Here is a 26,730-nt window from a genome sequence, read left to right as displayed (position 1 = left end):
CACCCAAAAGCCCAACCAATTCAGGCCAGATCTTGGGACTTTTCTCATTATACCTATGTTGTTCAAGTTGTGAACATTGACACTTTTCACTCTCCATGTCTTTCAAGAATTTGAGTTTTGATGCAACTAACAGAACTTTTAAAGGACCTGATTTCAGTATAAAACTAAAGGATGCTTAAAATTGACGCAACTAATCATCTTTGCCAACCAAATAACTAAGCCGAAAAACATTCAGAGGTACTGATTAATTATTGGCGTAATACATAAACATCACTCAAACTTGGTCTCGTCGGGTAAAATAAACACTTCAAGTTCGAGAATGCACAACTAGACATCTTAACTTGATCTCAACTGACAAAGAAACACTTTAACTCATCTCCAGATGCTGAGGTGACACATAAATTTTAGATGTGTCTAGATGATCATTTTGTAAGTTGGAGTGTTCAACTAATACATTAAAGACGAATCGAGCTATCTACACATACACTTTTAAAGTTTGAGTGTTTATTTGTCCGCTGAGGTAAAATTTAAATATTTATGCCTTAATAATTCTGTATTATTTAGTGATGCATCTTTGACTGTAACAATTAAGTAATTGTCATTTTGATTAACTAATATAATCCAAATGATTTGTAATGACATGTTCTTTTTTCCTCTCCTAATCATTAGTTTAATATCTAATTAATCAGCTAGAACTTAGTCTCTGAAGCACATGATTCAGATTTAGATCAACCTGTTGTAAAAAGTAGTTAAGTGAATGTCCATGGAATTCACTTTTATTAGTGTATAGTATTTTCATTGTAGTGAATAGTATTTTCATTAGATAAATAGTAAATTTACTATAGACTCACGCGTTTTTACACCGTAGCTCGCCTTTTTTTTGTTTCTAAAATTTGCCTATAAAAAGGCATTAAAACTATGAAATGAAACACACTGAATTCTCTAATCTTTCTATCCCTTTTTCTTACTGTTTCTTACTATTTCTCCTTTTTATTAATTTACTAAGTTAATTTATTTTATAACACATCATCAGCACGAGCCTCCAACACCTTAATCTATTTTTAAAAGGTAATAAAAGGGTAAGAATTTTATTTTCTTAAAATGTCGAATATCTCTAAACTTGAATTTGTTGCTCTTGATATATCTGAAAAATGTTATTCATCATGGGCACTAGATGCCGAAATACACCTAGAATCGATAGGTCTGACAGACACCATCAAAGATAACAATATGACATCTCGTCAAGATCGTGCCAAAGCCATGATATTTCTCCGCCACCATCTTGACAAGGGGTTAAAACTACAGTAACTCACATTAAAAGACCTTCTTGAACTATGGAAGAATCTAAAAAAAAGATATGACCACCTGAAGTTAGTCATCCTTCCACATGCACGTCATGATTGGCTCAATCTGATATTAATGGATTTTAAAATTATAACAGAATATAATTCTACCTTGTTTAAAATTATAGCACAGATAAATTTATGCGAAGAAGAAATCACTAAGCAAGAAAAATTTGAAAAAACATACTCCACATTTTCACCTGCGAATATGCTCATGCAGCAGCAATATCGCGTAAAGAGTTTTAAAAAAATATTCTGAATTACTTTCTCACTTTCTTATTGCTGAACGCCACAACGAACTATTAATGAAAAATCATGATCGTCGGCCCATTGGTTCTTTGCCACTCCCTGAAGTAAATCAGACAAACTATAACCAACGAGAAAGAGGTCATGACCCCAGTCGTGGTCGTGCTCATGGTCGAAGAAGAAATTATAATCATGATACTCGGCTGACACCGAGAAATGATCAACAATATAAAAAGAAGAGTGAAAAGAAAGAAGTTATACCAAAGAAAAGTTCAGAAAGTATATATCATAAATGTGGAGGTATGGGGCATTAGTCACAGACCTGCTGGTCATCAAAACGTCTGATTCAGCTATATCAGGCATCTTTGAAAATGACAGAAAATAATCCAGAGACAAACTTTATCTCTGAAGACAATATTGAGCCTATGTATCTGGATGTAGCTAATTTCTTCAATTTTCTAGAAGGAAATATGAATATTGATAAGCTTGATAATATTTAAATAATTTTCTTTTTATTTGTCTGTACTAAATAATATGTTTATATTTTTCTAATTTATGTAAATAAATAAAATTTGTATAATGAGTCATGTTTTAATTATAACGTTTACCTTATTTCTTTTTTTAAAAAAATATGGATATGCCTCAAATTTCATTTGGATCAATAATCAATCACGAGGATATTTGTGTAATTGATAGTGGAATGACTCATGCCATTTTTAAAGACGAGAAATATTTTTTCTACTTGCTTAGAAGAAAAGCGAATGTTACTACAATTTCTGGTAATTCAAAAATAATTGAAGGTTCCAAAAGAGCTACTATATTTCTGTCTAAGAGGACAAAGATTGTTATAGAAGATGTACTATTCTCTTCTAAATCCCCAAGAAACTTGTTAACTTTTAAAGCGAAAATGGATATCATGTTGAGACGCTAAATGAAATAAATACTAAATACCTTGGTATAACCAAGAGTGTCTCAGGCCAGAAATATATTTTGGAAAAATTACCAGCTTTGTTATCTGTACTATATTATGCAAAAAATAGTGCAATTGAAGCACATTTGATCGTAAATCGAAAATTTACTGATCTAAATACCTTCGTGCTATGGCATGATCGAATAGGTCATCCTAGATCAATAACGATGAGATGAATTCTTAAAAATTCAACTGGACATCCGTTAAAGAACCTGAAGATTCTTAGGAATGATAAATTTTCATGTGCTATTTATTATCAAAGCAAATTAATTATCAGACCATTGACCCTGAAGGTTGGCATCGAATCTCTTGACTTTTTAGAGCGTATATATAGAGATATATGTGGACCTATTCATCTACCTAGTGGATTATTTAGATATTTTATGGTCCTAATAGATGCATCATCAAGATGTTCTCATGTGTGCCTCTTATCATCTCGCAACTTGGCGTTTGCAAAGTTGTTGGCACAAATAATAAGATTAAGGGTGTAATTTCCAGATTATCCAATTAAAGCTATTCGCCTTGATAATACTGAAGAATTTACATTCCAAGCTTTAGATAATTATTGTTTATCAATTGGGATAAAATTTGAACATCTTGTTTCTCATGCTCATACTCAAAATGGCCTTTGCAGAGTCATTTATTAAGCGCTTACAATTGATAGCAAGACCTCCACTAATGAAAACAAAATTGTCGATTATTGTTTGGGGTCATGCTATCATACATGCAGCAGCCCTTATACGTCTCTAACCGACAAATTATAATAAATACTCTCCGTCATAATTAGTATTTAGTCATGAGTCAAATATAGCCCATCTACAAATTTTTCGTTGTGCGGTATACATGTTTGTAGCACCACTACAACGTACAAAGATGGACCATCAACGAAGGTTGATGTAATACCCCGTATTTTCATTTGCTAACGTTTTAATATATTGTACTCAGTGTGAAATATTCATACATATATGAGAAATCATGACTTGTAGGTTAATGTATTGGTTGGAAATGGATTGAAAGTGTGGCAATGGTTTGAAATTTTAAAAGGTGGCATGTGATTTTTTTTTAATTCTAAGAGGGGTAGTAAGTTGAAGTAAGATGTATTAAGATTTGGACATGGTGTAAGTTTAATAGTAAGTTGAAGTAAGAGGTATTAAGATTTGGACATGGTGTAAATTTAATGGGTTGGTTATATGGTACTATTAAGCTAAGTAATGACTTATTGTTGGGCCAATATAAGTGAATTGTGGAAAAACCCAATTCTAAAATTTTTCTGGCAACTCATTGTTGGTGGAATTGATGAGGATTTTGGGCTGCCAAACTCCAATAATTTTTTTGGTACAAAAGCCTAATATATTGTCCATATAATAAACTATTTTTGGTCCAAAAATTAGCCCAAAAACCGATCCAAAAGAGCCCAATTAAAAGGGACAAAGATCAGGCAATTTTCAGCATTTACACTTCACAAAAATTTCCAGAATTCTCTCCCACTTCTCTCATATCTCAAAACCTATCCAATAACGTCCCAACACTCTTTGAACTTCAAAAATCTCTCCAAGATTAAGGTAAGTTGATTATTTATTATTTTAACTTAATTCTTCCATGGAATTCATTGGAATCATGCTATAGATGTTGGAAACATAAATCTAAAATTTTTGGAAAGTTGTCAAAAATTTTGATTTCTAACTTTCGAGAATTACTTTGATCTTTGATTTGTTTTGAGAAGAATGATTTAGGATATTGTTGTATAAGTCTAAATAAGGGAATTAAAGATTTTCAATGAAGGTTTATTTCTCATTTTTGGTGTTTTTAAAGATGGAATTGAGAAGGAGTTTTACATGTTTTTGGTGTAAGGACTTTTGAGTTCAAATATTCTATTGTGTTGTGAAGTTATGTAGGGGCTGTTAGATGTTGTTTTTGTGCATGATATGGTTAAGGTATGTTTAAGGTGTAAACTACAAAGGATGTGTAAAATTTGGTTGAAGTAGAATAACATATTTGTATGAGTTAAATTGAATTAATTACAAGAACTAATTGGAGAAAGAAATTTGTCCACTAATATTGTTGTCGACATGTATTGGTTGTGGGCTGTTTTAAGGTTATTTTTGAAGTAGTTGTGCAGGAATTTATTGATATATAAATTTGAATAAGGTGGTTGTTGTTGTTAAGTAAATGGTGCTGAATTTATGCATTGTTTGGACTGTTTTGGAGTTAATCCGAAAGTACGAATTGTAGGGAAAATGCTGCCCAATTTTCGTTAGAATTCCTAATTATAGTGTTACTCTCTTATTTGTAGACTTATAAACATAAAGAGTAGCTGTAGCCATTGGACATTAGTTAGACATCCAAATATGTAAAGCTAACTTTTCTTTCCTTCGGCATGATCCATATATTAAACAACGGACGACGAATGTATAAATTCTAAAGAAACTCTTATTCTTAAGTATAATAGGATGACTAATGTTCTTAATTTTCCGAATGTATATCGTTATGCCTTAACTCATAGGTATGGTTTCAGCCATCCTAGTTGATAAAATTCATATTTTGTTACAATTCATGCTTCAGTATAATTCATATTTAGCATGATTTATAATGACAATCGAGGGTTACTTAAAACGACTATTGTCTAGATTTTCAAATGACGGTTCATTTTAATTGGTCTATTGAGATTGAAATGCATATGGTTACTCACTGCTCTATTCGTGCATGCCTTAATGTATCTTTCACCGAGTTCCAGGTCGGGTATGTATTCGTGCATAGTTTCACTGCATTATTCATCGAGTCTCTCACTAGAGGGCCGAGTACGATATATATATATATATATATAATGATATGGCCCGAGGACATGATGATAGTGTCGAGCCCATGATGGGCTGAATATAATATATATGTATATGACGGACTCACCGAGTCCCTAAAGGGCCGGATATGATATATGATATAAGCATGCATGACTTTATTTCATAAGGCACACAGGTATAGTGACTTCTTGAGTATCATACTTGTCTTTTGAAACCTCTACTTTAGCTATGATTTTTCTTACTGTATTTTATGCTTATATACTCAGTACATATGTCGTACTGACCCCTCCTTTCTTTGGGGGGGATGTGTTTCATGCCCGCAGGTACAAATACTCATTTTGGAGAGCCGCCAGCTTAGGATTCTACTCAGCGGGTTTAAAGTGCTCCATTGTCTCAGAGCCTAAGTTTTTGGTACCAATCCTTATAATATATATATATATATATATATATATATATATATATATATATATATGTATGTGTATTTAGGAGTACGGTAGGGTCCTGTCCCATCATATGTTTTTGTTAATTCTCTTAGAAGTCTGTAGACACAAGCATGGGTTGTATATAAATGTCGTTCGGCTGCACTAGTACGACTTATGTTTTGGGATGTTTCCATTCGGAGTGGTAGCCTCGTCGGCTTGCGTATGTAAATATTTGTTTTGGGATGTGTTATGTTGTGCAGCCTTGTCGGCTTGAATATTATGCTATCCTATCTTTGAAAATTTTAACTCCCTAGGAGACAAGTAATATCGGTATATATACAAGTGACAGTTTTGAGATGAAGTACTACCCATATAAAGCCCATAGCATGTTCTATTGCCGATTGATTATAGATAATAGGCGTGTATACGAGTGTCCAATTTGGACACTAGTCATGGTCCACGGAGTTGGATCGTGACATTGGGCATATATGTTGGGTTTGACTCACCCTCCATAATTTTTTACCTTGAACCTTTGACATGACACTTATTTACTGCTCAATTTGAAGATTGTCGGTTTGATGAAACAATATCCCCGCAATTAGGGGGAGAGAAAAAAAAACCCAAAAGAGAAATTACATGAAAAGTTTCATCACTGTCTCATTTTGATTCATGTACCCGCACATGTGAGCAGGAGGTCCAGAAGATCATCCACTTACAGAAAATAGCAAATCAAATACCAGATGCATTTACTGATTTGAAACGAATAACTAAGTCACATATCCCTATAGTAAATATGTCTATCCGGATTGATGTCTCAAAAGAACCATCTACTAGTATCACAGCTTCTGAATCCCAAACACAACTGAAGCGTAGTAGATCATTGGGTTGAAAGGATAAAAATTCTAGAATGAGAAGCGTGAGGAATAATAAAGATGATACTACAAAAGAACCTTCTGAAGAAGGTCAAGTTTGAGTATTCCTCATATTCCTAAAGAAATCAGTGAACTCGAGACTCAAGTGAATGAAGAACTTTCAATAAGTACTACCGATGATGAGATAAATTTAGATCGATCAAAAATCACGATTGATAATGTTTTCGTATATAAAGTTGCACTTAACCTTATGCAAGACAACGAGGAGCTTGAGCCTAAATTCGTCAAAGAATATCAACTTAGATGTGATTGTCCAGAATGGCAAAAGGTAATTCAATCAGAATTAGACTCACTTGCTAAACGTCAGGTTTTTGGACCTGTAGTCCAAACCCCTGAAGGTGTAAAACTAGTTGGCAGTAAATGGATTTTTGTGCGAAAATGAAATGAGAGAAATGAAATTGTAAGATACAAGGCATGCCTTGTTGCACATGGATTCTCTCAAAGACCCGGAGTCAACTATAAAAAAAAATATTCACCTGTTATGGATGGAATAATTTTTCGGTATCTCATCAGTCTAGCTATACCTAAAAATCTTGAAATACATCTAATAGATGTAGTTACAGCTTACCTTTATGGTTCACTTGATAATGAAATTTACATGAAAATCCCAAAAGGATTAAAATTATCTAAAACATGTACTAAGTCTCGGGAGATGTACTTAATCAAATTGCAAAGATCATTATATGGTCTAAGACAATCAGGGCGTATGTGGTATAATCGCCTTAGTGAGTACTTAATAAATGAAGGTTATATAAATGATGTCATTTGTCCATGTATTTTTATTAAGAAAACATAATTATAGTTTGTTATACTCGTCGTTTATGTTGATGACATAAATCTCATTGGAATCCATAAAGAGGTTCAAAAGGTGATTGAATATCTAAAGAAAGAATTTGAGATGAAAGATCTTGGAAAGATAAAATTTTGTCTGGGTCTGCAAATTGGACATTTAGCAGATGGAGTCTTTGTCCACCAATCTACCTACACTAAGAAAATCTTAAAATGATTTTACATGGATAAAATACATCCATTAAGTACTCCAATGGTTGTTCGATCACTTCAAGTGGATAAAGATCCATTTCGACCTCCAGAAGAGAATGAAGAACTTGTTGATCCTAAAGTACCATATCTCAGTGCTATTGGTGCACTTATGTATCTTGGTAATTCAATCAAGCCTGATATAACATTTTTTATTAATTTGCTGGCAAGGTATAGTTCATCTCCAACGCGAAGACATTGGAACAATATCAAACATATTTTGCGATACCTAAAGGGTACCATTGATATGAGTTTGTTTTATACTAGCAAAAGTTGTGCAGACCTTATTGGTTATGTAGATGTGAGTTATTTATCAGACCTACGTAAAGCTTAATCTCAAACATGCCATCTATTTACATACAAAGGAACTGCTATATCATGGCGATCTACAAAGCAATCTATTGTTGCTTTTTCTTCAAATCATGCTGAAAAAATAGTAATTCATGAAGCAAGTAGAGAATGTGTGTGGTTGAGATCGATGATATAGTTCATCAAAGAAAGATGCGGCCTGGAAAATAATGTCAAAGTACCCACAGTTATATTCGAAGATAATGCCGCGTGCATAGCTCAATTAAAAGGTAGCTTCATAAAAGGAGATAAAATGAAACATATTTCAAAAAAATTATTCTTTACATATGATCTCCAGAAAAATAGTGATATTGATGTACAACAAGTTCGTTCGAGTAATAATCTTGTAGATCTATTCACAAAGGCATTAACTACATCAACTTTTGAGAAGCAAAGATATAAGGTTGGAATGCGTCGTCTCCAAAATATCAAATAAGGTTTTCATCAGGGGGAGTAAAATACACATTGTACTCTTTTTCCCTTAACCAAGATTTTGTCCCACTGAGTTTTCTTGGTAAGGTTTTTAATGAGGCAACACTAAAGGCGTATTATCAGATGCGTGTACTCTTTTTCCTTCATTAGGCTTTTTCCATTGAATTTTTCCTAATAAGATTTTAACGAGGTACAACATCTATGGGTGTTCAGGATATTTATTTTTTCACTAGAATTTTTCTTTTGTATTTGAACATTCAAGGGGGAGTGTTATAAAAAGTAGTAAAAAGTGGATGTCCATGGGATCCACTTTCACTGTAGACTCACATATTTTTACACTGTAGCTCACCGTCCTTTTTGTAAAATTTGCCTATAAAAAGACATTAAAACTATGAAATGAAACACAATGAATTCTCTAATCTTTCTCTCCCTTTCTCTTACTGTTTCTTACTATTTCTCCTTTAGTTTGTTTTATAAGATCAACCGTCATTTTTTGCAATCCGCATTTTGGCGCAGAGAGTAATTACTACCATTAGAATTAAACAGACACCTATTATGTGAGAGACATTCAATGATAATATTTAATTGTAAATCTTAATATTGAGAATTTGAGATTTTTAAGAAGTTACCTTCTCCATTCTATATCAGTTGGTCATATTATTATAAATAGTTATCTCAAATTATTTAGCAATTTACAAAATCAAGATAGAATTGATTGTATTTTTTCTCATTTTACCCTTATAATTATTATTTTTTAAAAAGTATAAATAAGATTGTAATGTTTCAAAAAAAATAAGGGGTAAATTAGTAAAATTATTTTTTTTGTTTATGATTTTTAAGAGCCATGTAAAGAAAAAAATAGACAACTAATATGAAAGGAAGAAAATTGCTAATATTTAGTGAAACTTTCTTAAATATCTTTTTTTTTCTTCACAAAACTCTCAAGATCTTCTTCAAATTTGCATATCCACCTAACCGTTTGACTTATGCGCCTAGTTTGAAAAAAAATTGGTTTTAAAATTGTTAGGCATTGAAAATCGAGAATGAAACATGTGGCACTTAATTAAGTACTGCAATTTTTTGTTCTTTTGTTTCTTCATGTTTTTGTCAACTACTGAATGTCAAAATTACATTTAAACATATGCTGTTTTGCATCTATATATTGTTTCTACAATGACCGGATGTCAGTAGAGCATATTAAAACGAGATTTTTACCTTGTATAGCCGTCCATAAAAATAATAATAATAATAATAATTGAAAAATATATATTTTTCTTATATTAATATTAATATATGCACATATAATATTCATATTTTATACATAATTAGAATATATTTGGCTAGCGGTTGTAATTTTTGGCAGAGCGACTAAATATTTTTAAATTCCTATTAAAACTAGAGGTCCATTTTAAGCCATCTTGGTCAGATTAAGCCCATTCCACAAAATGTTCAGTTACAATGTTGAGAACTTGTTCAAAAGGAGTCGAACTAAAAAGCCCAATAGTAAGGAAAATATGCAGTGTAGAAAATATTTTCAGAAAACATATATTAATGTCTATGTGCTAAAGCATACATGAAATTAGTTAAAAGTTAATATAATCATAATGAAAATGACCTTAATCTTCCCAAACAAGTTTGGTATACTCTTATAATGATATTTTTTTAATGGAGAAACTACCTAATTACATAAGCATTTCCTACCGTGTATGCTAATCCATTTTATAGTTTGAAATAATTATATATTGTTTCACTAATTAATAATTTCATATTAGATTTCAAATCAGATACACCACTCCTTCAAATCTCCCCCTTGCTCTCTCCCCCTTGTACTCTCTCTCTATTCATAGATACACTGATTGATGAATGTATCAATGCATTTTTTGTTCCTAGATGCATGTATTTTTCGTATCAGATCCCATTTGAAATTTTAAAAAAAATACATAAGGAACTAGAGAGGCGAGGAGAGAGTCAATATGTATCTTTATACTAAATACATGTATCTTTTGTAAATTTCAGTGAAGCTAATCAATGAACACTAATTAGTGTAGAAGAATCAACGAGGAACTCAACTCCATTTCTGCAGAATCTCAAGAATACAAATGAGAAGAGAGAATTTGTAACTATTTTTCTATATCTAACTTTACTGCAAACATATCTATTTATAAGTGAATTGGCTAACAAACTTTCTAACAACCTTTAACAAACTTACACTCCTAACTTAACAGTCTACTAACTAACTAACTAATCTAGTTGTACATTCTACCTAATCTTCTCAACATCCTCCCTCAAGCTAGGTGTATGAAAAATATTTTTCATTCCTAGCTTGGTAAGTAGATATCCATGTTGTACACTAGAAAGTTCCTTTGTCAAAAGGTTAGCAGGCTGTTCTGTTGTGTTCAAATACACAGGCTTAACCATTCCAAGTTGAACCTTCTCCCTGATAAAATGACAATCAATGTCAATATGCTTAGTTCTCTCATGAAATACTGGGTTGGCAGCGATTTGAATTGCTGATTTGTTGTCACTATGTATAGTTACTGGCAACTTTACCTGCACTTTTAGTTCCTTAAACAAGCCTACCAACCATATTATTTCTACAACTGTTGAAGCCAAACTTCTATATTTTGCCTCAGCTGAACTTCTAGATATAGTATCCTGCTTCTTAGACTTCCAAGAAATCAACGATTTTCCATATGTAATCATGTAATCAGTTATGGACTTTCTATTGTTTGGACATGATGCCCAATCTGCATCGCAATATGCAGTCAGTTCATTTGCACTATCAGCTGCCATAAGTATTCCAAGGTCTGGTAATTGTTTAACATATCTAACCACCCTTATTGCTGCATCCATATGAGAAGTCTTTGGACTGTGCATAAATTGTCTTAATAACTGAACTGCAAATGCAATATTTGGCCTTGTAACTATTAAGTAAAGTAATCTTCCTACTAGCCTTTGATATTTACTAGGATCCTCCAGTAACTTATCCTCTCATCAGTAGGTGGAAAGTGCAAATCAAACTCTGTAGTTGTTTTTGGTTTAATTCAATGGGAGATCCAACAGGCTTTGAGCTTGAGAGTCCTATATCTGAAATAAGTTTAAGACAGTACTTCCTCTGATGCATCAAAATTCCAGTGTTGTTTCTAGCAAATTCAATCCCTAGAAAGTACCTCAACTTTCCTAAGTCTTTGATCTTGAAATTATCCTGGAGGATTTTCTTTGTATTCAGGATCAACTTGTGATCAACAAATCATCCACATATACCAAAACCAATACCAAGTTGTCTCCTTGATGTTTGGTGAATAAAGAATATTCATATTGACTTTGTTGAAATCCAGACTCAATCAAAGTTGTTGTTAACTTGATGTTTCATTGTCTACTAGCTTGTTTAAGTCCATAAAGTGATTTAGTGAGCATGTACTCTGTCCCCTGCTCACCTTTATGGACAAACCCCAGAGGTAACTCCATTTACACTTCTTCATTCAGATCGCCTTAAAGAAAAACATTGAACACATCCATTTGATGAATGTCCTAATGATGTGTATTAGCTAATGCTATGACAGCTCCAACAGTCCCCATCTTTACAACACGAGAAAAGGTTTCTTGATCGTCTAGGCCTTCCTTTTGGTTATAACCCTTGGCTATTAACCTAGCCTTGAACCTATCAATTTCCCCATTGGCCTTATACTTTATTTATACACCCATTTATAACCTATAGGCCTCTTGTTCTTAGGCAATTGAGTGATCCTTCATGTATGATTGTCCTCCAAGGCTTATATTTCATTCTTCATAGCTTCAATCCATCTGGGGTCTTGAATAGCCTCCAGATAGGAAGTAGGTTCTTTTTATGAGAAAACTTAGCTACAAAACTCATATAGGAAGGTGTGATTCTTTGATAATCCACTGCATCTGTAATAGAATATAAGCAATTTCCAGTTGTCTTCTTGTGTGGTAATATGTAATCTATATGCCAAATAGGAGGCTTAGCTGCTCTGGTGGACTTTCTGGTAGCTATTGGTGAAGTCTGATCCTGAGAAGAACCCTGAGAAGGCATATAAAGCAGTGATGATCCTTGGTTCTGTGAAATTATAACCCATGCAGTGTCCATAGACTGAGCACCTTCAGAATCCACATTATCATGTTTAGAGGATAGTGTAACAGTAGGCATAGAAAAAGTATGCTCTGTAGGTTTAGTAATAGTATCACTTGCTTCAAAGTTGAGGACTATACATGGTGTATGGTCACAATCTTCTGCTTGGGAATATGGCATAAGAAATTTTGGGCCATTGGCTTCACAAAGATCTTGATCCTGAAAAGGAACTCATTCTCATGAAAAAAATAAATCTCTACTCACAAAAATAACTCTGGACTTAATCTCTAGCAATTTATAACCTTTCTGATTGACAGCATATCCAAGCAACACTGCTCTTCTAGCCTTTGGTGCAAATTTATCATCTCTTCTCAACTTTGTGGCAAATGCAATACACCCTATCACTCTGAGGTGTGTCAGAGAAGGTTATTAGTTGTACAGCTTCTCATATGGTGATTTATTTCCCAGAACTAATAAAGGCATCCTGTTGATGCTATAAGTTGCAGCTTCTATACACTCTCCCCAAAATCTATTTGGCAGATGTCCTTAAAACTTGATAGCCCTTGGAATGTCTAGTAAATGTCTATGTTTTCTTTTCACAACTCTATTTTATTGTGGAGTATATGGACAGGATGTTTAATGACTAATACCATTCAATACAAATAGATCATGACAGTTAGAATTTAAGAATTTCCCTTCATTATCAGACCTGAACACTTTAATACACTTTCCAAACTGAGTCTTTATCATTACTAAGAATTGTTTCAGAATTACAAATACATCAGAGTTCAAGGCAATCAAAAAAGTCCATGTCCATCTAGATTTATCATCAACCAAAGTAAGAAAGTACTTTATTTCATTGTAAGTAGGTACCTTATATGGACCCCAAATATCCATGTGTACTAAATCAAACACAACATCTACTGTAGTACTACTGATAGGAAATAGAATTCTAGTTTGTCTAGCTTGTGGACAAATGATGCAATCTTTAATGGTGAAGCTATTACAGGGACTAAAAGACTTTATTCATCTAAGAACTTCCATAGGAACATGACCTATTCTTTTATGCCAAAGTGCTGGATCTCCTTCTCCATTCCTTATTGCAGACACTGTCTTAATCTCTTGTGGTGACTTTGGCCTCTAGTTCAGCACATACAATCCATCTTCTACATCACCAATCCACTTGACCTTCCCAGATAAGTGGTTCTGAAATATACAGCAAGTAGGGAAAAAAGAACACAACAATTCAATTCTTTTGTCAGTTTGTACATAGACAAAAGATTAAACTTGAATTCTGGGATACACAGGACATCACTTATCATTTCACCATCATTCAGTTTGAAATCTCCCACATGTGACACTGCTACTGATTCTCCTATTGGTAAATGCACATTTCCTATATTCCCTAGCATGCTCTTAAGTAGTAGATAATTGGGATTGTGTATCATGTGGTCTGTAGCTCCTGTGTCTATAATCCATTTCAAATAGTAAATAGCATTACCTTCCATGTTAGCACAGCTAACCCTGTTGTTTGAATCCATAATAGCAGTATTTCCTTTTAGCACATTGAAGATCTGATTAAGTTGTTTTGGTGAGGTCTTGTTTAACAGCTGATGTAGTTGTTCTTGTGTGACTTTTGCATTATACATGTGTTCTCCCCTAATTGTGTGTGCCTTCCTGTCCATTTGATCCTGCAAGTTCTGTGGTTGTAGATGAGCTTGACTTTCACTTGCTCTTATATCCTGACTTCCATTACCTTTCATCACTGTATTCACTTTTTTCTTACCTTTGAAATTATCTGGATATCCAATTAGCAAATAACAGGTCTCCTTTCACATGTTCTGTAGCATGACAATGATCACATTTCTTGAGCTTATTGCAATTTGTTCTAGTATGCCCCCTCATATTGCAGTAATCACAAAACACAGATTGAAAGTTCTTTCTTGGATATTGATTTGATCTTTTATTCCCTGCAGTATACATTGCCAAGGACTCCATTTTCTCCTGTATGTTTCCTGCCAATCTTTTTGACGTTCATCCTATATCACTAAAGCATAAGCTTGATTCACATCTGGCAAATTAGGCATCATTAAAATTTGTCCCCCTTGCTTGTGAGTAAGCATCATTTAATCCCATCAAAAATTGCAACAAGTGTTGGTACTGCATCTGCAATACGTAATCCTTAGCTTTGTGACAATCACAGCTAGGTGGAGGTAGGATGAATCGTATTCATCCCACAAGTTCTTCAGTTTAGTGTAATATGCAGACACAGTTGATACTCCCTTTGTAAGAGTAAAGATACTTTTGTGCAATTGATAGATCCTAGATCCATTTATCTTATCAAAATGTTCTCGAAGGTCTAACCATACCTGATGTGCATTGGACGAGTACAAAATTCCACTTAGTAACTCCTTACTAACATTACATATAAGCTAGGAAATAACAATCGCATTGCATCTATCCCAATTCTTCTTCAATTCTCCTTCAAAATCACTGCGCAGGACTGAGCCATCAATGAATCCAAGCTTGTTTCGACCAAGCAAAGCAATTTCCATAGCTCGACTCCACAGTGTATAATTCTCCATTCCTGTCAATTGAATTCCAACTGAAAGAGCTCCTGGTACATCTGCATTGCTCAAATAAAGTGGATGATTGTGATCGATTGTTATCGAACTACTTTCATTTAGAACTCCAACTCCTCTGCTTTCTGTTCCTCCTGCAACTCCTTCTTCAACTGTCATAGTTATCCCAAAACCTTAGCTGAAACAGAATCTCTCAATCTGCCGTGAAATCCTGTGATAGATCCCTAGATTCGTTCTCCAAGCTCTGATACCATGTAAATTTCAGTGAAGCTAATCAATGAACACTAATTAGTGTAGAAGAATCAACGAGGAACTCAACTCCATTTTTGCAGAATCTCAAGAATACAAATGAGAAGAGAGAATTTGTAACTATTTTTTTATATCTAACTCTACTGCCAACATATCTATTTATAAGTGAATTGGCTAACAAACTTTTTAACAACCTTTAATAAACTTACACTGCTAACTTAACGGTCTACTAACTAACTAACTAATCCAGCTGTATATTCTAATTAATCTTCTCAACATTGATATCAGATATATTTTGAGACAGTTACATCGGGAAAGGCAAAACGGGAGAGGAAGAGAGGCAGTATATTTCAGATACATGCCGATCACGTTTGGATATAATGTAATTGAAATAAATTACATCTAATTTGATCCGCATATATTTCAGATACATGTATCTGACAAAGAAAAAGTAGACATAATATAACTTCCTAAACTGTTATAAGCCACATAATTAGCACCTAAACTAATAATATTTTTGCTATTTACTTCTTTTTTTTCATTTACTTATAAACCAATATAAATAAATAAGAAAACCAATAATGTCAATATTGCGAGGCACAACAGAAAGCAGCCAAGTGGATGGTGAACTTTTGTGTTCATAATAGATAGGAGCTTCTCGAATTCAGGATATTTATAGCTATGAATTGCAGTGGTCATATTTTGCTAATGACCCAAATGAAATGCTATAAATGCAAATTAAGACAAAATAAAGTATTATAAAAAATACTTTATTTTAAAATATTAATAAAAATTCACATAATTTAATATAAATATGATAAAAACTATATTTTAAAATATTAATTAAAGTTCACATAATTTAAATATTAATAAGCTAAAAGTGGGTCATAAATTGGACGAAGGAATATTTTGTTTGTAGGTGTACACCCATGAAATTAACATTTATCTACTTGATGTCTTAAGGAAGACATATATTGATCGAATTCATGAACAAATTACAATCATGAATTTCTTGATATGTATGCGTCTATGAAAAAGAGGAGACTATAGTTTATAAAATACAAAACGTAAATTTTAAGACACGAAACATATGCAAATTTATTCCATTGATAGCAAGTTTCTATAAGAATGTGTTTTGCAATGACTAGGGCTGTACAGGGCAAACCGATAAACCGCACCAAACCGACAAACCGAACCAAACCGGAAAAAAAAAACCGACTAGTGGTTTGGTTTGACTTGGTTTGGTATTTGAAAAAAAAACCCCGACCATTATAGGGTTGGTTTGGTTTTAACTAAAAAAAGTCAAACCGAACCCAAACCAACCCGATTATAGATATACTACTTTTAAATTATGTTATACATAAAAATATTTATTAAAATGTAATTTATAAATATTTTTTAAAACTTTTTCATAATTTTTGTTTTCTTTCTTATATTTAGATTTAGATTTGAGAAGCTCATCTAAATAATATACAAAAAAAGCTCATCTTATAAAGTTATATTATAAAGTTAAAACTTCAAACAGTGTTCTGCATCCATCTTATATATTGATATTTTGTACTAGAACTCTTTTTAAGAAGTACTGCTCTGTGCTTTTTACTAGATACTATGAAAACCCGAGAAACCCAAAAAAACCCGAAAAAACCGAGAAAAATTGATATAAAAAAACCCGACTTTTATTGGTTTGGTTTGGTTTATAGATTTAATAACCCGACACAAATGGTTTGGTTTGGTTTGTAAAAAATCCGAACTAACCCGGTCTATGTACACCCCTAGGCCCTAGCAATGACAATAAATATCAAATAGGCGTCCATTATTCATCAGTTTGAACATGAATTTTTCCTCCTCTAAATTTAGATTATTCATCGCATGCTTATTCTAAAATTATTTAATTATATCATTTTAAACACTTGTATTAATTAGCATGAGATACGTATGTCCAGAAATTAATTGGTTAAAATATGTAAAGGGTTTTAATCCAATAAAATTTCTTCAAAACTTAGGTTTTAATTTTTTTTAAAAAAAATTGTCTGGAAGAAGGTGACAACTTTTGCACTCTTGTTACGGTTAAGTTCTAGAGTAGTGTATTGCTTCCAATGTTTTAGTTGACAAATCCAATTCAATTTTTTTTCTTCAAAATTTTGGTGGATGTGGAAGTTGCACAATAATTGACTCAAAGTTTCTTATATTCTACAATAAGAAATATAGGAAAACAACAACAAAAAATAAAAAAAATTATGGATGGGACAAAAGCTTAAATTTGTGTTGACCACAAAGCCAACTAGTTCCTAGAAGACTCCATTTTGTTGTTAATTTAGTTTCTAGGGCATTCAAAAAAGACAAAAAAAAAATGTCCATATCAGAAAATAAAATCCTCATCAAAATGTCCACGTAATATAGCCAATCCACCATTTTGTGGTTATTATGAATTTGTAATCCAAAAAATAAAATTGTAACATTCTCATATACTCCAAGCAACTTGTGCTATATAAATTCTCTTCCTTCCCCTATTACTCAATTCAACAATCAACTAATTTAACTCAGAAAATAAAAATAAGAGTTTGTGATCAATCAGTTGTTTGATTTTCAAAGTTGTCAAAAAAATATTTTTTTTTAAAAAAAAATGGCTAGCTCTGTCTCAACTATTGCAGCTGCTAACAAAGCACTGGTATTTTTTATTTTTATTTTCCTTATAATTTAATACATGTCAACTTGTTTATTATAGTTAAAATGGAATCAGCTATGTCTTTATCTTTGTTTTAGCTAGGAAACAATAATGATTCTTGTTTGTTTAGTAAGATTGGACCATTCCTCTTTTGGGTAAATTGTTTGTCTCATGCACTCAATTTTCTACTAGAAACAAAAGTAACACTTGTATCTTATGTACATTAATTTTGGTCATATACCGTTAAATGGAATGTATAAAAGAAATTGAGTAAAGATAGGAGTAGTATATTGCCTTGTGACTAAGGTCAGAGGTTCGAACCCTCCATCATGTTAACTAAGTCTAGTATTTAAGTGGAGTCTGATAGATGTCGAATTCATTATCTCTGAGTTTCAAAGGCAGAGTTGGTTCTAAGGAATGGCCCGAGACAAATTTTTCGATCATTAAATTTAAAAAAAAAGGTTCTCCTTGCGTCTCAATTTATACCATGTTTTTGCCTGTGCACATAGAGTGTTATGTAAATTGTGATAGAGAGACCGAGTAGTATATTGTTAATTTGTCTTAGTTAAAGACTAGAAGTTGGATAATATGTGTCATTTTTTTTATGAGAATGATGAATTGTATGGAAAGATAGCAAGAAACTTAATGGATTGATTTTGGGAATGTTCATGCTTTAACATTGATATACTTATACTGAGAAAACATTTTTGGTGCAGTTGAGTTTGAATAACTCTGTTGCTGGAACTTCAGTTCCAAGCACAGCCTTTTTTGGCAAAACCTTGAAGAAGGTAAACGCGAAAGGCAATTCCAGCTCCAAGGTTTCGAACAGGAGCTTCAGGATTGTAGCCCAAGAACAAGAAATAGACGAGAAGAAACAGACCGATCAAGACAGATGGAAGGGCCTTGTGACGGACATGTCTGATGATCAACAGGATATCACCAGGGGAAAGGGTATGGTAGATCCTCTTTTCCAAGCTCCTGTGGGTACTGGTACTCACCATCCTGTCTTGTCATCATACGAATACATCAGCCAAGGTCTTCGTCAGTACAACCTGGATAACACACTGGATGGATTCTACATTGCTCCTGCTTTCATGGACAAGTTAGTTGTACACATCACAAAGAACTTCTTGAAATTGCCCAATATCAAGGTCTCTTGTTAAAATTTGGCTTAGAAATTTTTTCGTGTCATAAGTTGAATGGTTTTAATCTTGACAAATTTTCTTACAGGTACCACTAATTTTGGGTATTTGGGGAGGCAAAGGTCAAGGGAAGTCATTCCAGTGTGAACTTGTCTTCCGTAAAATGGGAATCAAGTGAGTATTAATGATTTGATCACATAAAAACATTACCAATTTTTCAGAACGACGTTACTCAACTATGTTCGTGTCTTGATTATTTGCAGTCCCATCATGATGAGTGCTGGAGAATTGGAAAGTGGAAATGCAGGAGAGCCAGCAAAATTGATTAGGCAAAGGTACCGTGAGGCAGCAGAAATCATCAGAAAAGGAAACATGTGTGTCCTCTTCATCAACGATCTCGATGCAGGAGCTGGTAGAATGGGTGGAACTACCCAATACACAGTTAACAACCAGATGGTGAATGCCACCCTTATGAACATTGCAGACAACCCAACGAATGTCCAGCTGCCCGGTATGTACAACAAGCAAGAGAATGCCAGGGTCCCTATTATAGTTACTGGTAACGACTTCTCCACGTTGTATGCCCCTCTTATCCGTGATGGTCGTATGGAAAAGTACTACTGGGCACCAACCAGGGAGGACAGAATTGGTGTATGCAAGGGAATTTTCAGAACTGACAACGTACCTGAAGAGCACGTTGTAAGGCTTGTGGACGCCTTCCCTGGACAATCTATTGGTAAGAACACTCAAATTTGTGACTAAAAAAAAATGTACTTCCAAATGAGGATAACTTCTGTGCATATTTATTGTTAAAAACAGACTTCTTTGGTGCTCTGAGGTCAAGAGTATACGACGATGAAGTCAGAAAGTGGATTGAAAAAACTGGAATCGAACAGGTTGGGGAAAAACTATTGAACTCTATTGAAGGACCTCCAACATTTGATCAACCAAAGATGACAATTCAGAAGCTTCTCGAGTACGGAAATTTGCTTGTCCAAGAGCAAGAGAATGTGAAGAGAGTTCAATTGGCTGACAAGTACCTCAAAGAGGCAGCACTTGGAGATGCAAATGCGGATGCCATCAACTCAGGAAACTTCTAATGTTTGCTAAAACATAAAGAAGAGGTTTGATCTTCGTTCTAACGATAAGATTTTACTAGTGATGAAGGAACCTGTTTCTTCAAAGTTTTCGGAGGATCTTTTGTGACAGTAGAAATAGGATACAAATTGTGTAATCCATGAAATCTCTGTTCAATATAAGAGCAAACAAAATTTGAGTAATTTTTTAAGTTTGTTTTACACCTCAATGAGTAATACAAATATAATTAGAAACAAATATCTAAAGTTTATATCAAGTTTAATGACATGAGTTTCAACAAATTCAAATACCAATTCTCAAATTGACAAAAATAAAAATAAAACAATCGAGTCCTCACCAATAAGGTGTAACTTCAGATACTGAACTACTAAGATTCCACGCCACTGAATGACATGATTGGTAAGTTGGGACGAATAAATGACTCTCTCTAACGTCTATTCTTGTGGAGGCAAAACTGAAGCTCTGCACATGGGGCAATCTAACTTCTTCAACAGCCACTTGTAGATGCAGTCAATATGATATTTGTGTCCACACCGCAACATCCCTAGACTCCCTTCTTCAGAGAGACATATAGCACAAATTTCTGATTCAACATCAGCTACTACTCCATCTTTAGCAGGAGCATACTGATGTGTGTGATTATGGAAAGAGCAATGAATATGCCTATAAGAACTCATTAGTTTCTTTGATCAAGAAATAAACGAACAAATTAAAAGTAATGTAATGAAGATATTTGAGATGCAACAAATGTAAATGGGGATATTTTGGAATGAGTAGTATTCCCAGTTTAATTTGGATTCAATTGTTTAATTTATTTTCTAAAAGGGGTTTTTAAGTTATATTCCTACTTTGGTTTGGTATGAGAATTTAATTAGAAAAGGAAAGGGCTAAGGGAAAGAATATAGGTAAATGAATGTGTTTGGTAGGAAGGAAATGTCTTTTAAGAAAAATGATTTTTTAGAACATGTTTTCTTGGAAAATGAGTAGATTTCTTATTTTCTAGTATTTGTTAAATAAATAAATAAAAATATTATTAAAAGAACATTTATATGTTATCTAGTAAAACGCATTGCAAGTGGGATTGAATGGTGAGTGAGGTTTAGGGGTGGAGGGGGGTGGGATGGTCAATGGGTGGGGTTGGGTGGTGGAGATAAGACAATAAATTTGGAATGTCAATTGTGCAACTTATTTTCCCTACTTCCATTAGGGAAGTCATTTTTCTCATTTTAAAGGAATTTGTTTTCCTAGAAAAAATATGTTTCAAATATTTTTATCAATCAAACATAGAAAAATTGAAAAAGCATTTTTCAGAAAATATTTCCTCCATACCAAACCCATAATATGACAAATAGATGATATGTATTTATTATATACAACTATATAATTCAAAAGAATTACAATTCATAGCTACAATTAGAGTTTCATAGCAAATTTCTCACTCCTCTCTCCCCCCCCCCCTCTCTCAAGCCCAACAACGTTTCAAAGTGCAAAAGAAGGTGTATCAATTGTATTATGTTAAATTGTTAATTGCTTTCTATCAAATATATACGTGAGAGATTTGTCTTTTGACAATTTTATTTGTATTTTGTATCAATTGTATAGCTAATTTGTATTCTGCAAATTGTATTCGTTGATAAAAATTGTATTCGTTAATGACAAGTTTTATTTTGCAAATTCTATTCGTTAATACAAATTATTTTCATTAATACACTTGATACAATTATATTCGTTGATACAAATTAATTATATCAATTGTATTCGTGATACAACGAATACAACATGTATTCATCCCCTTCTCTCTCTTTCATCACTCCTCTCTCTCATAAATCTCACTCTAGTCTCTCCTCCCTCTCTCAATCTGGCTCACCTCTTTGCTCATTCTAATATGTAGTTATGAAAATCGTAATAAAGCAAACCATAGTTATAGATCTCTAATTAAGTTCAAACTATAATTATTTTTTAAAGTTAAATTCATTTGCATTAGAGCTCCTTATCGGGCAAAACATGCATATTATTATATTTAATTGTTTGATTTATTTTTTATCGACTTTTAAATGCATTAATCCGTTAGTCAACCGATAAAATATCGATTGGTTCAATGTCATGTTAGCACCAACGAAATTAAAATCAGAACTTTTAATTCTTTTGCACAACTGTCATGCTATGAATTTAAGACTTTGAATCACTATGATAAGATAAATCGAGAAATAATTATTGAAATTACAGCTACGATCTTTAGATTAGGAAGTAAATTAATTTTCAATATGAAAAAGCATAAATCTTTAACAAGTTCCTCACTAAATCATCCCAAGTAATTCAATAAATTACCAAAATAAGAACAAACAACATGAGACTTAGAACATAAACACATGAGTTATCTCAAAAAAATAGCGATCCATCAAAATTAAATTATAATCTCTCGAATCATGAAATGAAAATAAACACAAAAAAGAGGGAATTACTTACATGACGAACTTGTTGTTGTTGAAGAAAAAATTAAGAAAAGACTGGTGTTTCGCTTCGATCAAGTTTATGGAGGGCAACTATGCTTTAGGGTTAAGAAATGACAAGAAGTGACTCGTTATTTCCTAAGCTAAGAAGTGAGTAGAAGACTAAATAGATCTTCAAATTTAGAGTTTATAGTAGATATTTTATATATCTAGGTAGGGTGACAAATGACTCGTTTAGGCTGAGGTTGGGCAGGTCAAGATGGGTTGAACCAATAGATGAATTAATGCCCTACTCCACCTAAAACTTGTGTGGGCTAAGATGGGTTGGGTCAAGATGGACTAAACAAGGTTTTCTTATATAACTATACAAGTAGAAAAAAATTCAACAAAATGATCGCATTTATATGTAATGTATATATAATATATAGGTATTGTATAAATAGTTATATAATATATCAATATTGTATAAATAGTATATAATCATGTATATTATGATGTATAACTATGTGTCATAGAAGTATATATATATCTATAAGTATTGTTATACAATATTTATACATTACAACAGTTCATATTTTTTATGAGCTGAATTTTTCCCCCAATCCTGTCGAGTTCAAATCTCCTCTAAACAATTTCAAATTTTGGGTGTGAGCTCCTCTCGATGTTTCGATTCTTTTGATACAATGTTCATTCAAAACGATTCATATTTACGATGAATCAAATTTTAAAATTGAGATTCAAAACTCTTCAATGACATATTCTTCCATTGATTAACATACTATACTTCAATATTCACAATCTTTATGGCATTTCAAGATTTTGACAAGTTCTAGCTAGAACAAATATAAAGGCGAATGTTGTATTTTTGAGTTTTAATGATGTAACAAACTATAGAGAAATATGATCGGGTAAAGGGATTTGATCCTCTGAGTTTTTTTTTTGTATAGAACAAGTCAATGACATGCAGCTATAAAGCTGTAAAAACTGCAGTGGTTAGTGGGCACTGAAGCAGAGGTGTAGAAAGGTAAGCAGATTTCGACAATGGCGTTGCTCTTAGGTTTTTGTCTCTCTTATGAAAAGAACATATTGACAAGAAACCTCTTAATTTTTGCAAATCAAATAAATATAAAAATTAAAAGCCATTCTCGAGGTAGAACGTTGCTCAACCACAACAAAGGATCTAATCGAGTATTGTAGAGTCCTTAGTTGTTTTTGAGTATTGTGTCATGTTCTCTACATTGTAAGATCTATAATCCTAAGCTATAAAGGAATAGATCATTCCAATTGTAACTCGTGTGAAGTGAGTTCGAGGCTAGAGTTAGCGGTGTGCGACTGTCAGAAGTCTATATTAACTAGAGTTATTTTATATAGTGGGCAACTTGCATCTTGTAATAGAGGTGTTACAAGGTGTATAGAATTAGGAGTTTAATCTTTGTTGTAATTACTGAAGTCTGTACTCACAAGTTGCTTGAAGTTATTGGAGTTCAGTAAAATTCTGTGTAACAGATTATGATTTTTTCTTTCCATAAGTAAGAAGGTTTACACGTAAAAACATTGGTGTTTTTTACTTTAAGCATTTATTATTCTTCCTGGTTATTAATATAGTGAAGGAATCTGGTCTCCTGAGTGGTGAACTCATATAACCCATTAGTGAATATAATTAATTAAATTCTCTTAAATCGTTGTCAAACATGCATGTTATAATAATTGATTTATTACTCATTCAGTTTCATGTGCTTAATTGATGGGTAATAAATGGGTAAGGTAATTTTTTAAACTCACATGATATTTTAATATTAAAAAACCAATTCTAGGATTTATTTTTTTTATTCAATAAAATATTCGAATGGTAAATATACATCATTTAGTAAACGGCGAGAATAAATATGCACCACATTTTAATGAGAATACATCAGTCTATAGGATATAAATTATGTCATCCATGAAATCTGTTTGCTTTGGTTCAGTGAAGTAGAATGTAACTTCAATTTTATTAGGTCTATTCATTATGTTTGCATTTGTTTGTGCCTCAATGAACTTAATTAATTATAGTAATGAGATAGAATGGTACCATACATATTAAGTTTAATGTCGACCATATTCATTTGTGTAATTTGTTGCTTTATCTTACAATGTTTTAAAACAACAGGGAAAAATATCTTACTACTAATTTGTATGTACTATACCAATGACCTGTTTCGGTCTTACAGTAGAAAAATAAAACAATCTCAAATTGACTAAAATCAAAATAAAATAATCTTTCATATCAATAGCGCGCCATTGAGTAAATGTCTCTCTATAATCTCTGTTCTTGTGAAGGCAAAACTGAAGCTCTGCACATTGGACAATCTTTCTTCTTCAACAGCCACTGTTTGATGCAATCTGCGTGATATTCGTGTTCACACTGCAGTACTCCTATGTTCTCTTCGTGTTCGTATTCAGATTGACATATAGCACAAATATTTGATTCTACTTCTGCTGATACTAATTTGGGATCGATTTCATCTTTATCAGGAGCATGATGAGTTCTTATTTTAAAATACTTCAACACATCGCCATCATTGTCATTATAAAAATAAGATACATAGTTATACACACGGCGAAAATCAAACCTTAAATATAAAAAAGTTTGATAATGATCCCAAAATTGTCGATCAAAATACACATATGAAGAATAATTCGCATGTGGATTATTATGAACATTGTGATGTCGTCTAGAAGACTGATAATTGTGGCGTCTTGGAGCGTTACGCAAATTATAGCCTTGTTGATGATTTGGTGAAGAATGACTATGTGTGCGGTTATGGAAATAGCGATGACTTCTCATTGTTTCTTTTTTATCAAGAAATAAACGAACAAAGTTTTTTGAGTACTTTGAACAGAAAATAAAGTAATGAGGATATATAACTTTAATTTTCAGAACAACAAATTATAAATAGAGAATTTTTTTTGTTCCAAGTTAGATTTGATTGGGTTTAACTCAAATAAAATATTAAATTTCAATTCTATTATTTTTCTAAATGGTTTTTAGTTGGATTCCTAGTTTGATTTGGTTTCGGCTAATTAGTAAAGAAATGGCTAATTATGGAAACAATAGAATATTCTATGATAAAAAAATTCACTTGTACTCTATGTTTATACCCCCAATTTCTATGTTTAGCTAATAAATTCATGACGTGTATTTGTATATAGACTTTTAACATAATTAATTAACATGCATTATTATCTCATTTAGATCACTTAGTGAATGTTTGATCATAAAAATCAAATATTTTTAATTTTATTTGAAATTGTGTTTGACCGTACTTTTTATAAAGAATATTAAAAAATTTAATGTATTTTTTCTAAATATTTTTATACTCCCAATTTCTAAAAACTAGCAAAATCGTCCAACTTATTTAATTTACTTAAAACATACGATCAAATTTACTCTAAAAGAATAATTTCTCAAAATAGATAGTTCATATCATTGCTAGGTTAGATTCCAGATACAAGCTACGACTACTATTACAAATATACTTTTTTTTTACTTTATTTAATTATTTTTTAAAATTAGAGTTGAAGATAGAGTTATGTTTGATATTTTTTTGTAAATAATACATTGAGTTGTTTGAATGTACTTAATATTATTTAAACATGAAACATAATTTAAATCGGGTCATTTTAATTAAAATAAGTAAAATTTGAAAAAGGAAAATACAATGAAAGTGAGAAAAAGAAGAAGTAAAAACGCGATATTAAATATTTTTCAGATTCCAAAAACTGCTTAAAATTGTATTTGAAATTTTCATGATCATACTAAGAACCTGTTTCTTCCCTACAAAAGAAGGGGAAAAAAAACAATTCTCGAATTGATCGACTAAAATCAAAATAAAATAATCTCTTCACAACTAGCGTGCCGCGCCATTGAGTAAATGTCTCTCTA

General features: G+C 32.4%; 1 protein-coding gene across 1 annotated transcript; it reads left to right on the top strand.

Annotated features, from left to right (window-relative positions):
* Positions 1 to 17,981: 17,981 nt before the first annotated feature.
* Positions 17,982 to 20,522, top strand: LOC129876575 (ribulose bisphosphate carboxylase/oxygenase activase 1, chloroplastic-like). Its single transcript, XM_055952043.1, has 5 exons — positions 17,982 to 18,118; positions 18,832 to 19,266; positions 19,346 to 19,431; positions 19,521 to 19,993; positions 20,077 to 20,522. The coding sequence occupies exons 1-5, from the start codon at positions 18,074 to 18,076 to the stop codon at positions 20,355 to 20,357; spliced, it is 1,320 nt and encodes a 439-aa protein (XP_055808018.1). The 5' UTR covers positions 17,982 to 18,073; the 3' UTR covers positions 20,358 to 20,522.
* The last annotated feature ends 6,208 nt before the right edge of the window (positions 20,523 to 26,730 follow it).

Source organism: Solanum dulcamara, chromosome 12 (genome assembly GCF_947179165.1).
Source record: "Solanum dulcamara chromosome 12, daSolDulc1.2, whole genome shotgun sequence".
Taxonomy (NCBI): domain Eukaryota; kingdom Viridiplantae; phylum Streptophyta; class Magnoliopsida; order Solanales; family Solanaceae; genus Solanum; species Solanum dulcamara.
The sequence above is the reverse complement of the archived record's forward strand: the minus strand, read 5'-3'. Positions and strand labels throughout refer to the sequence as shown.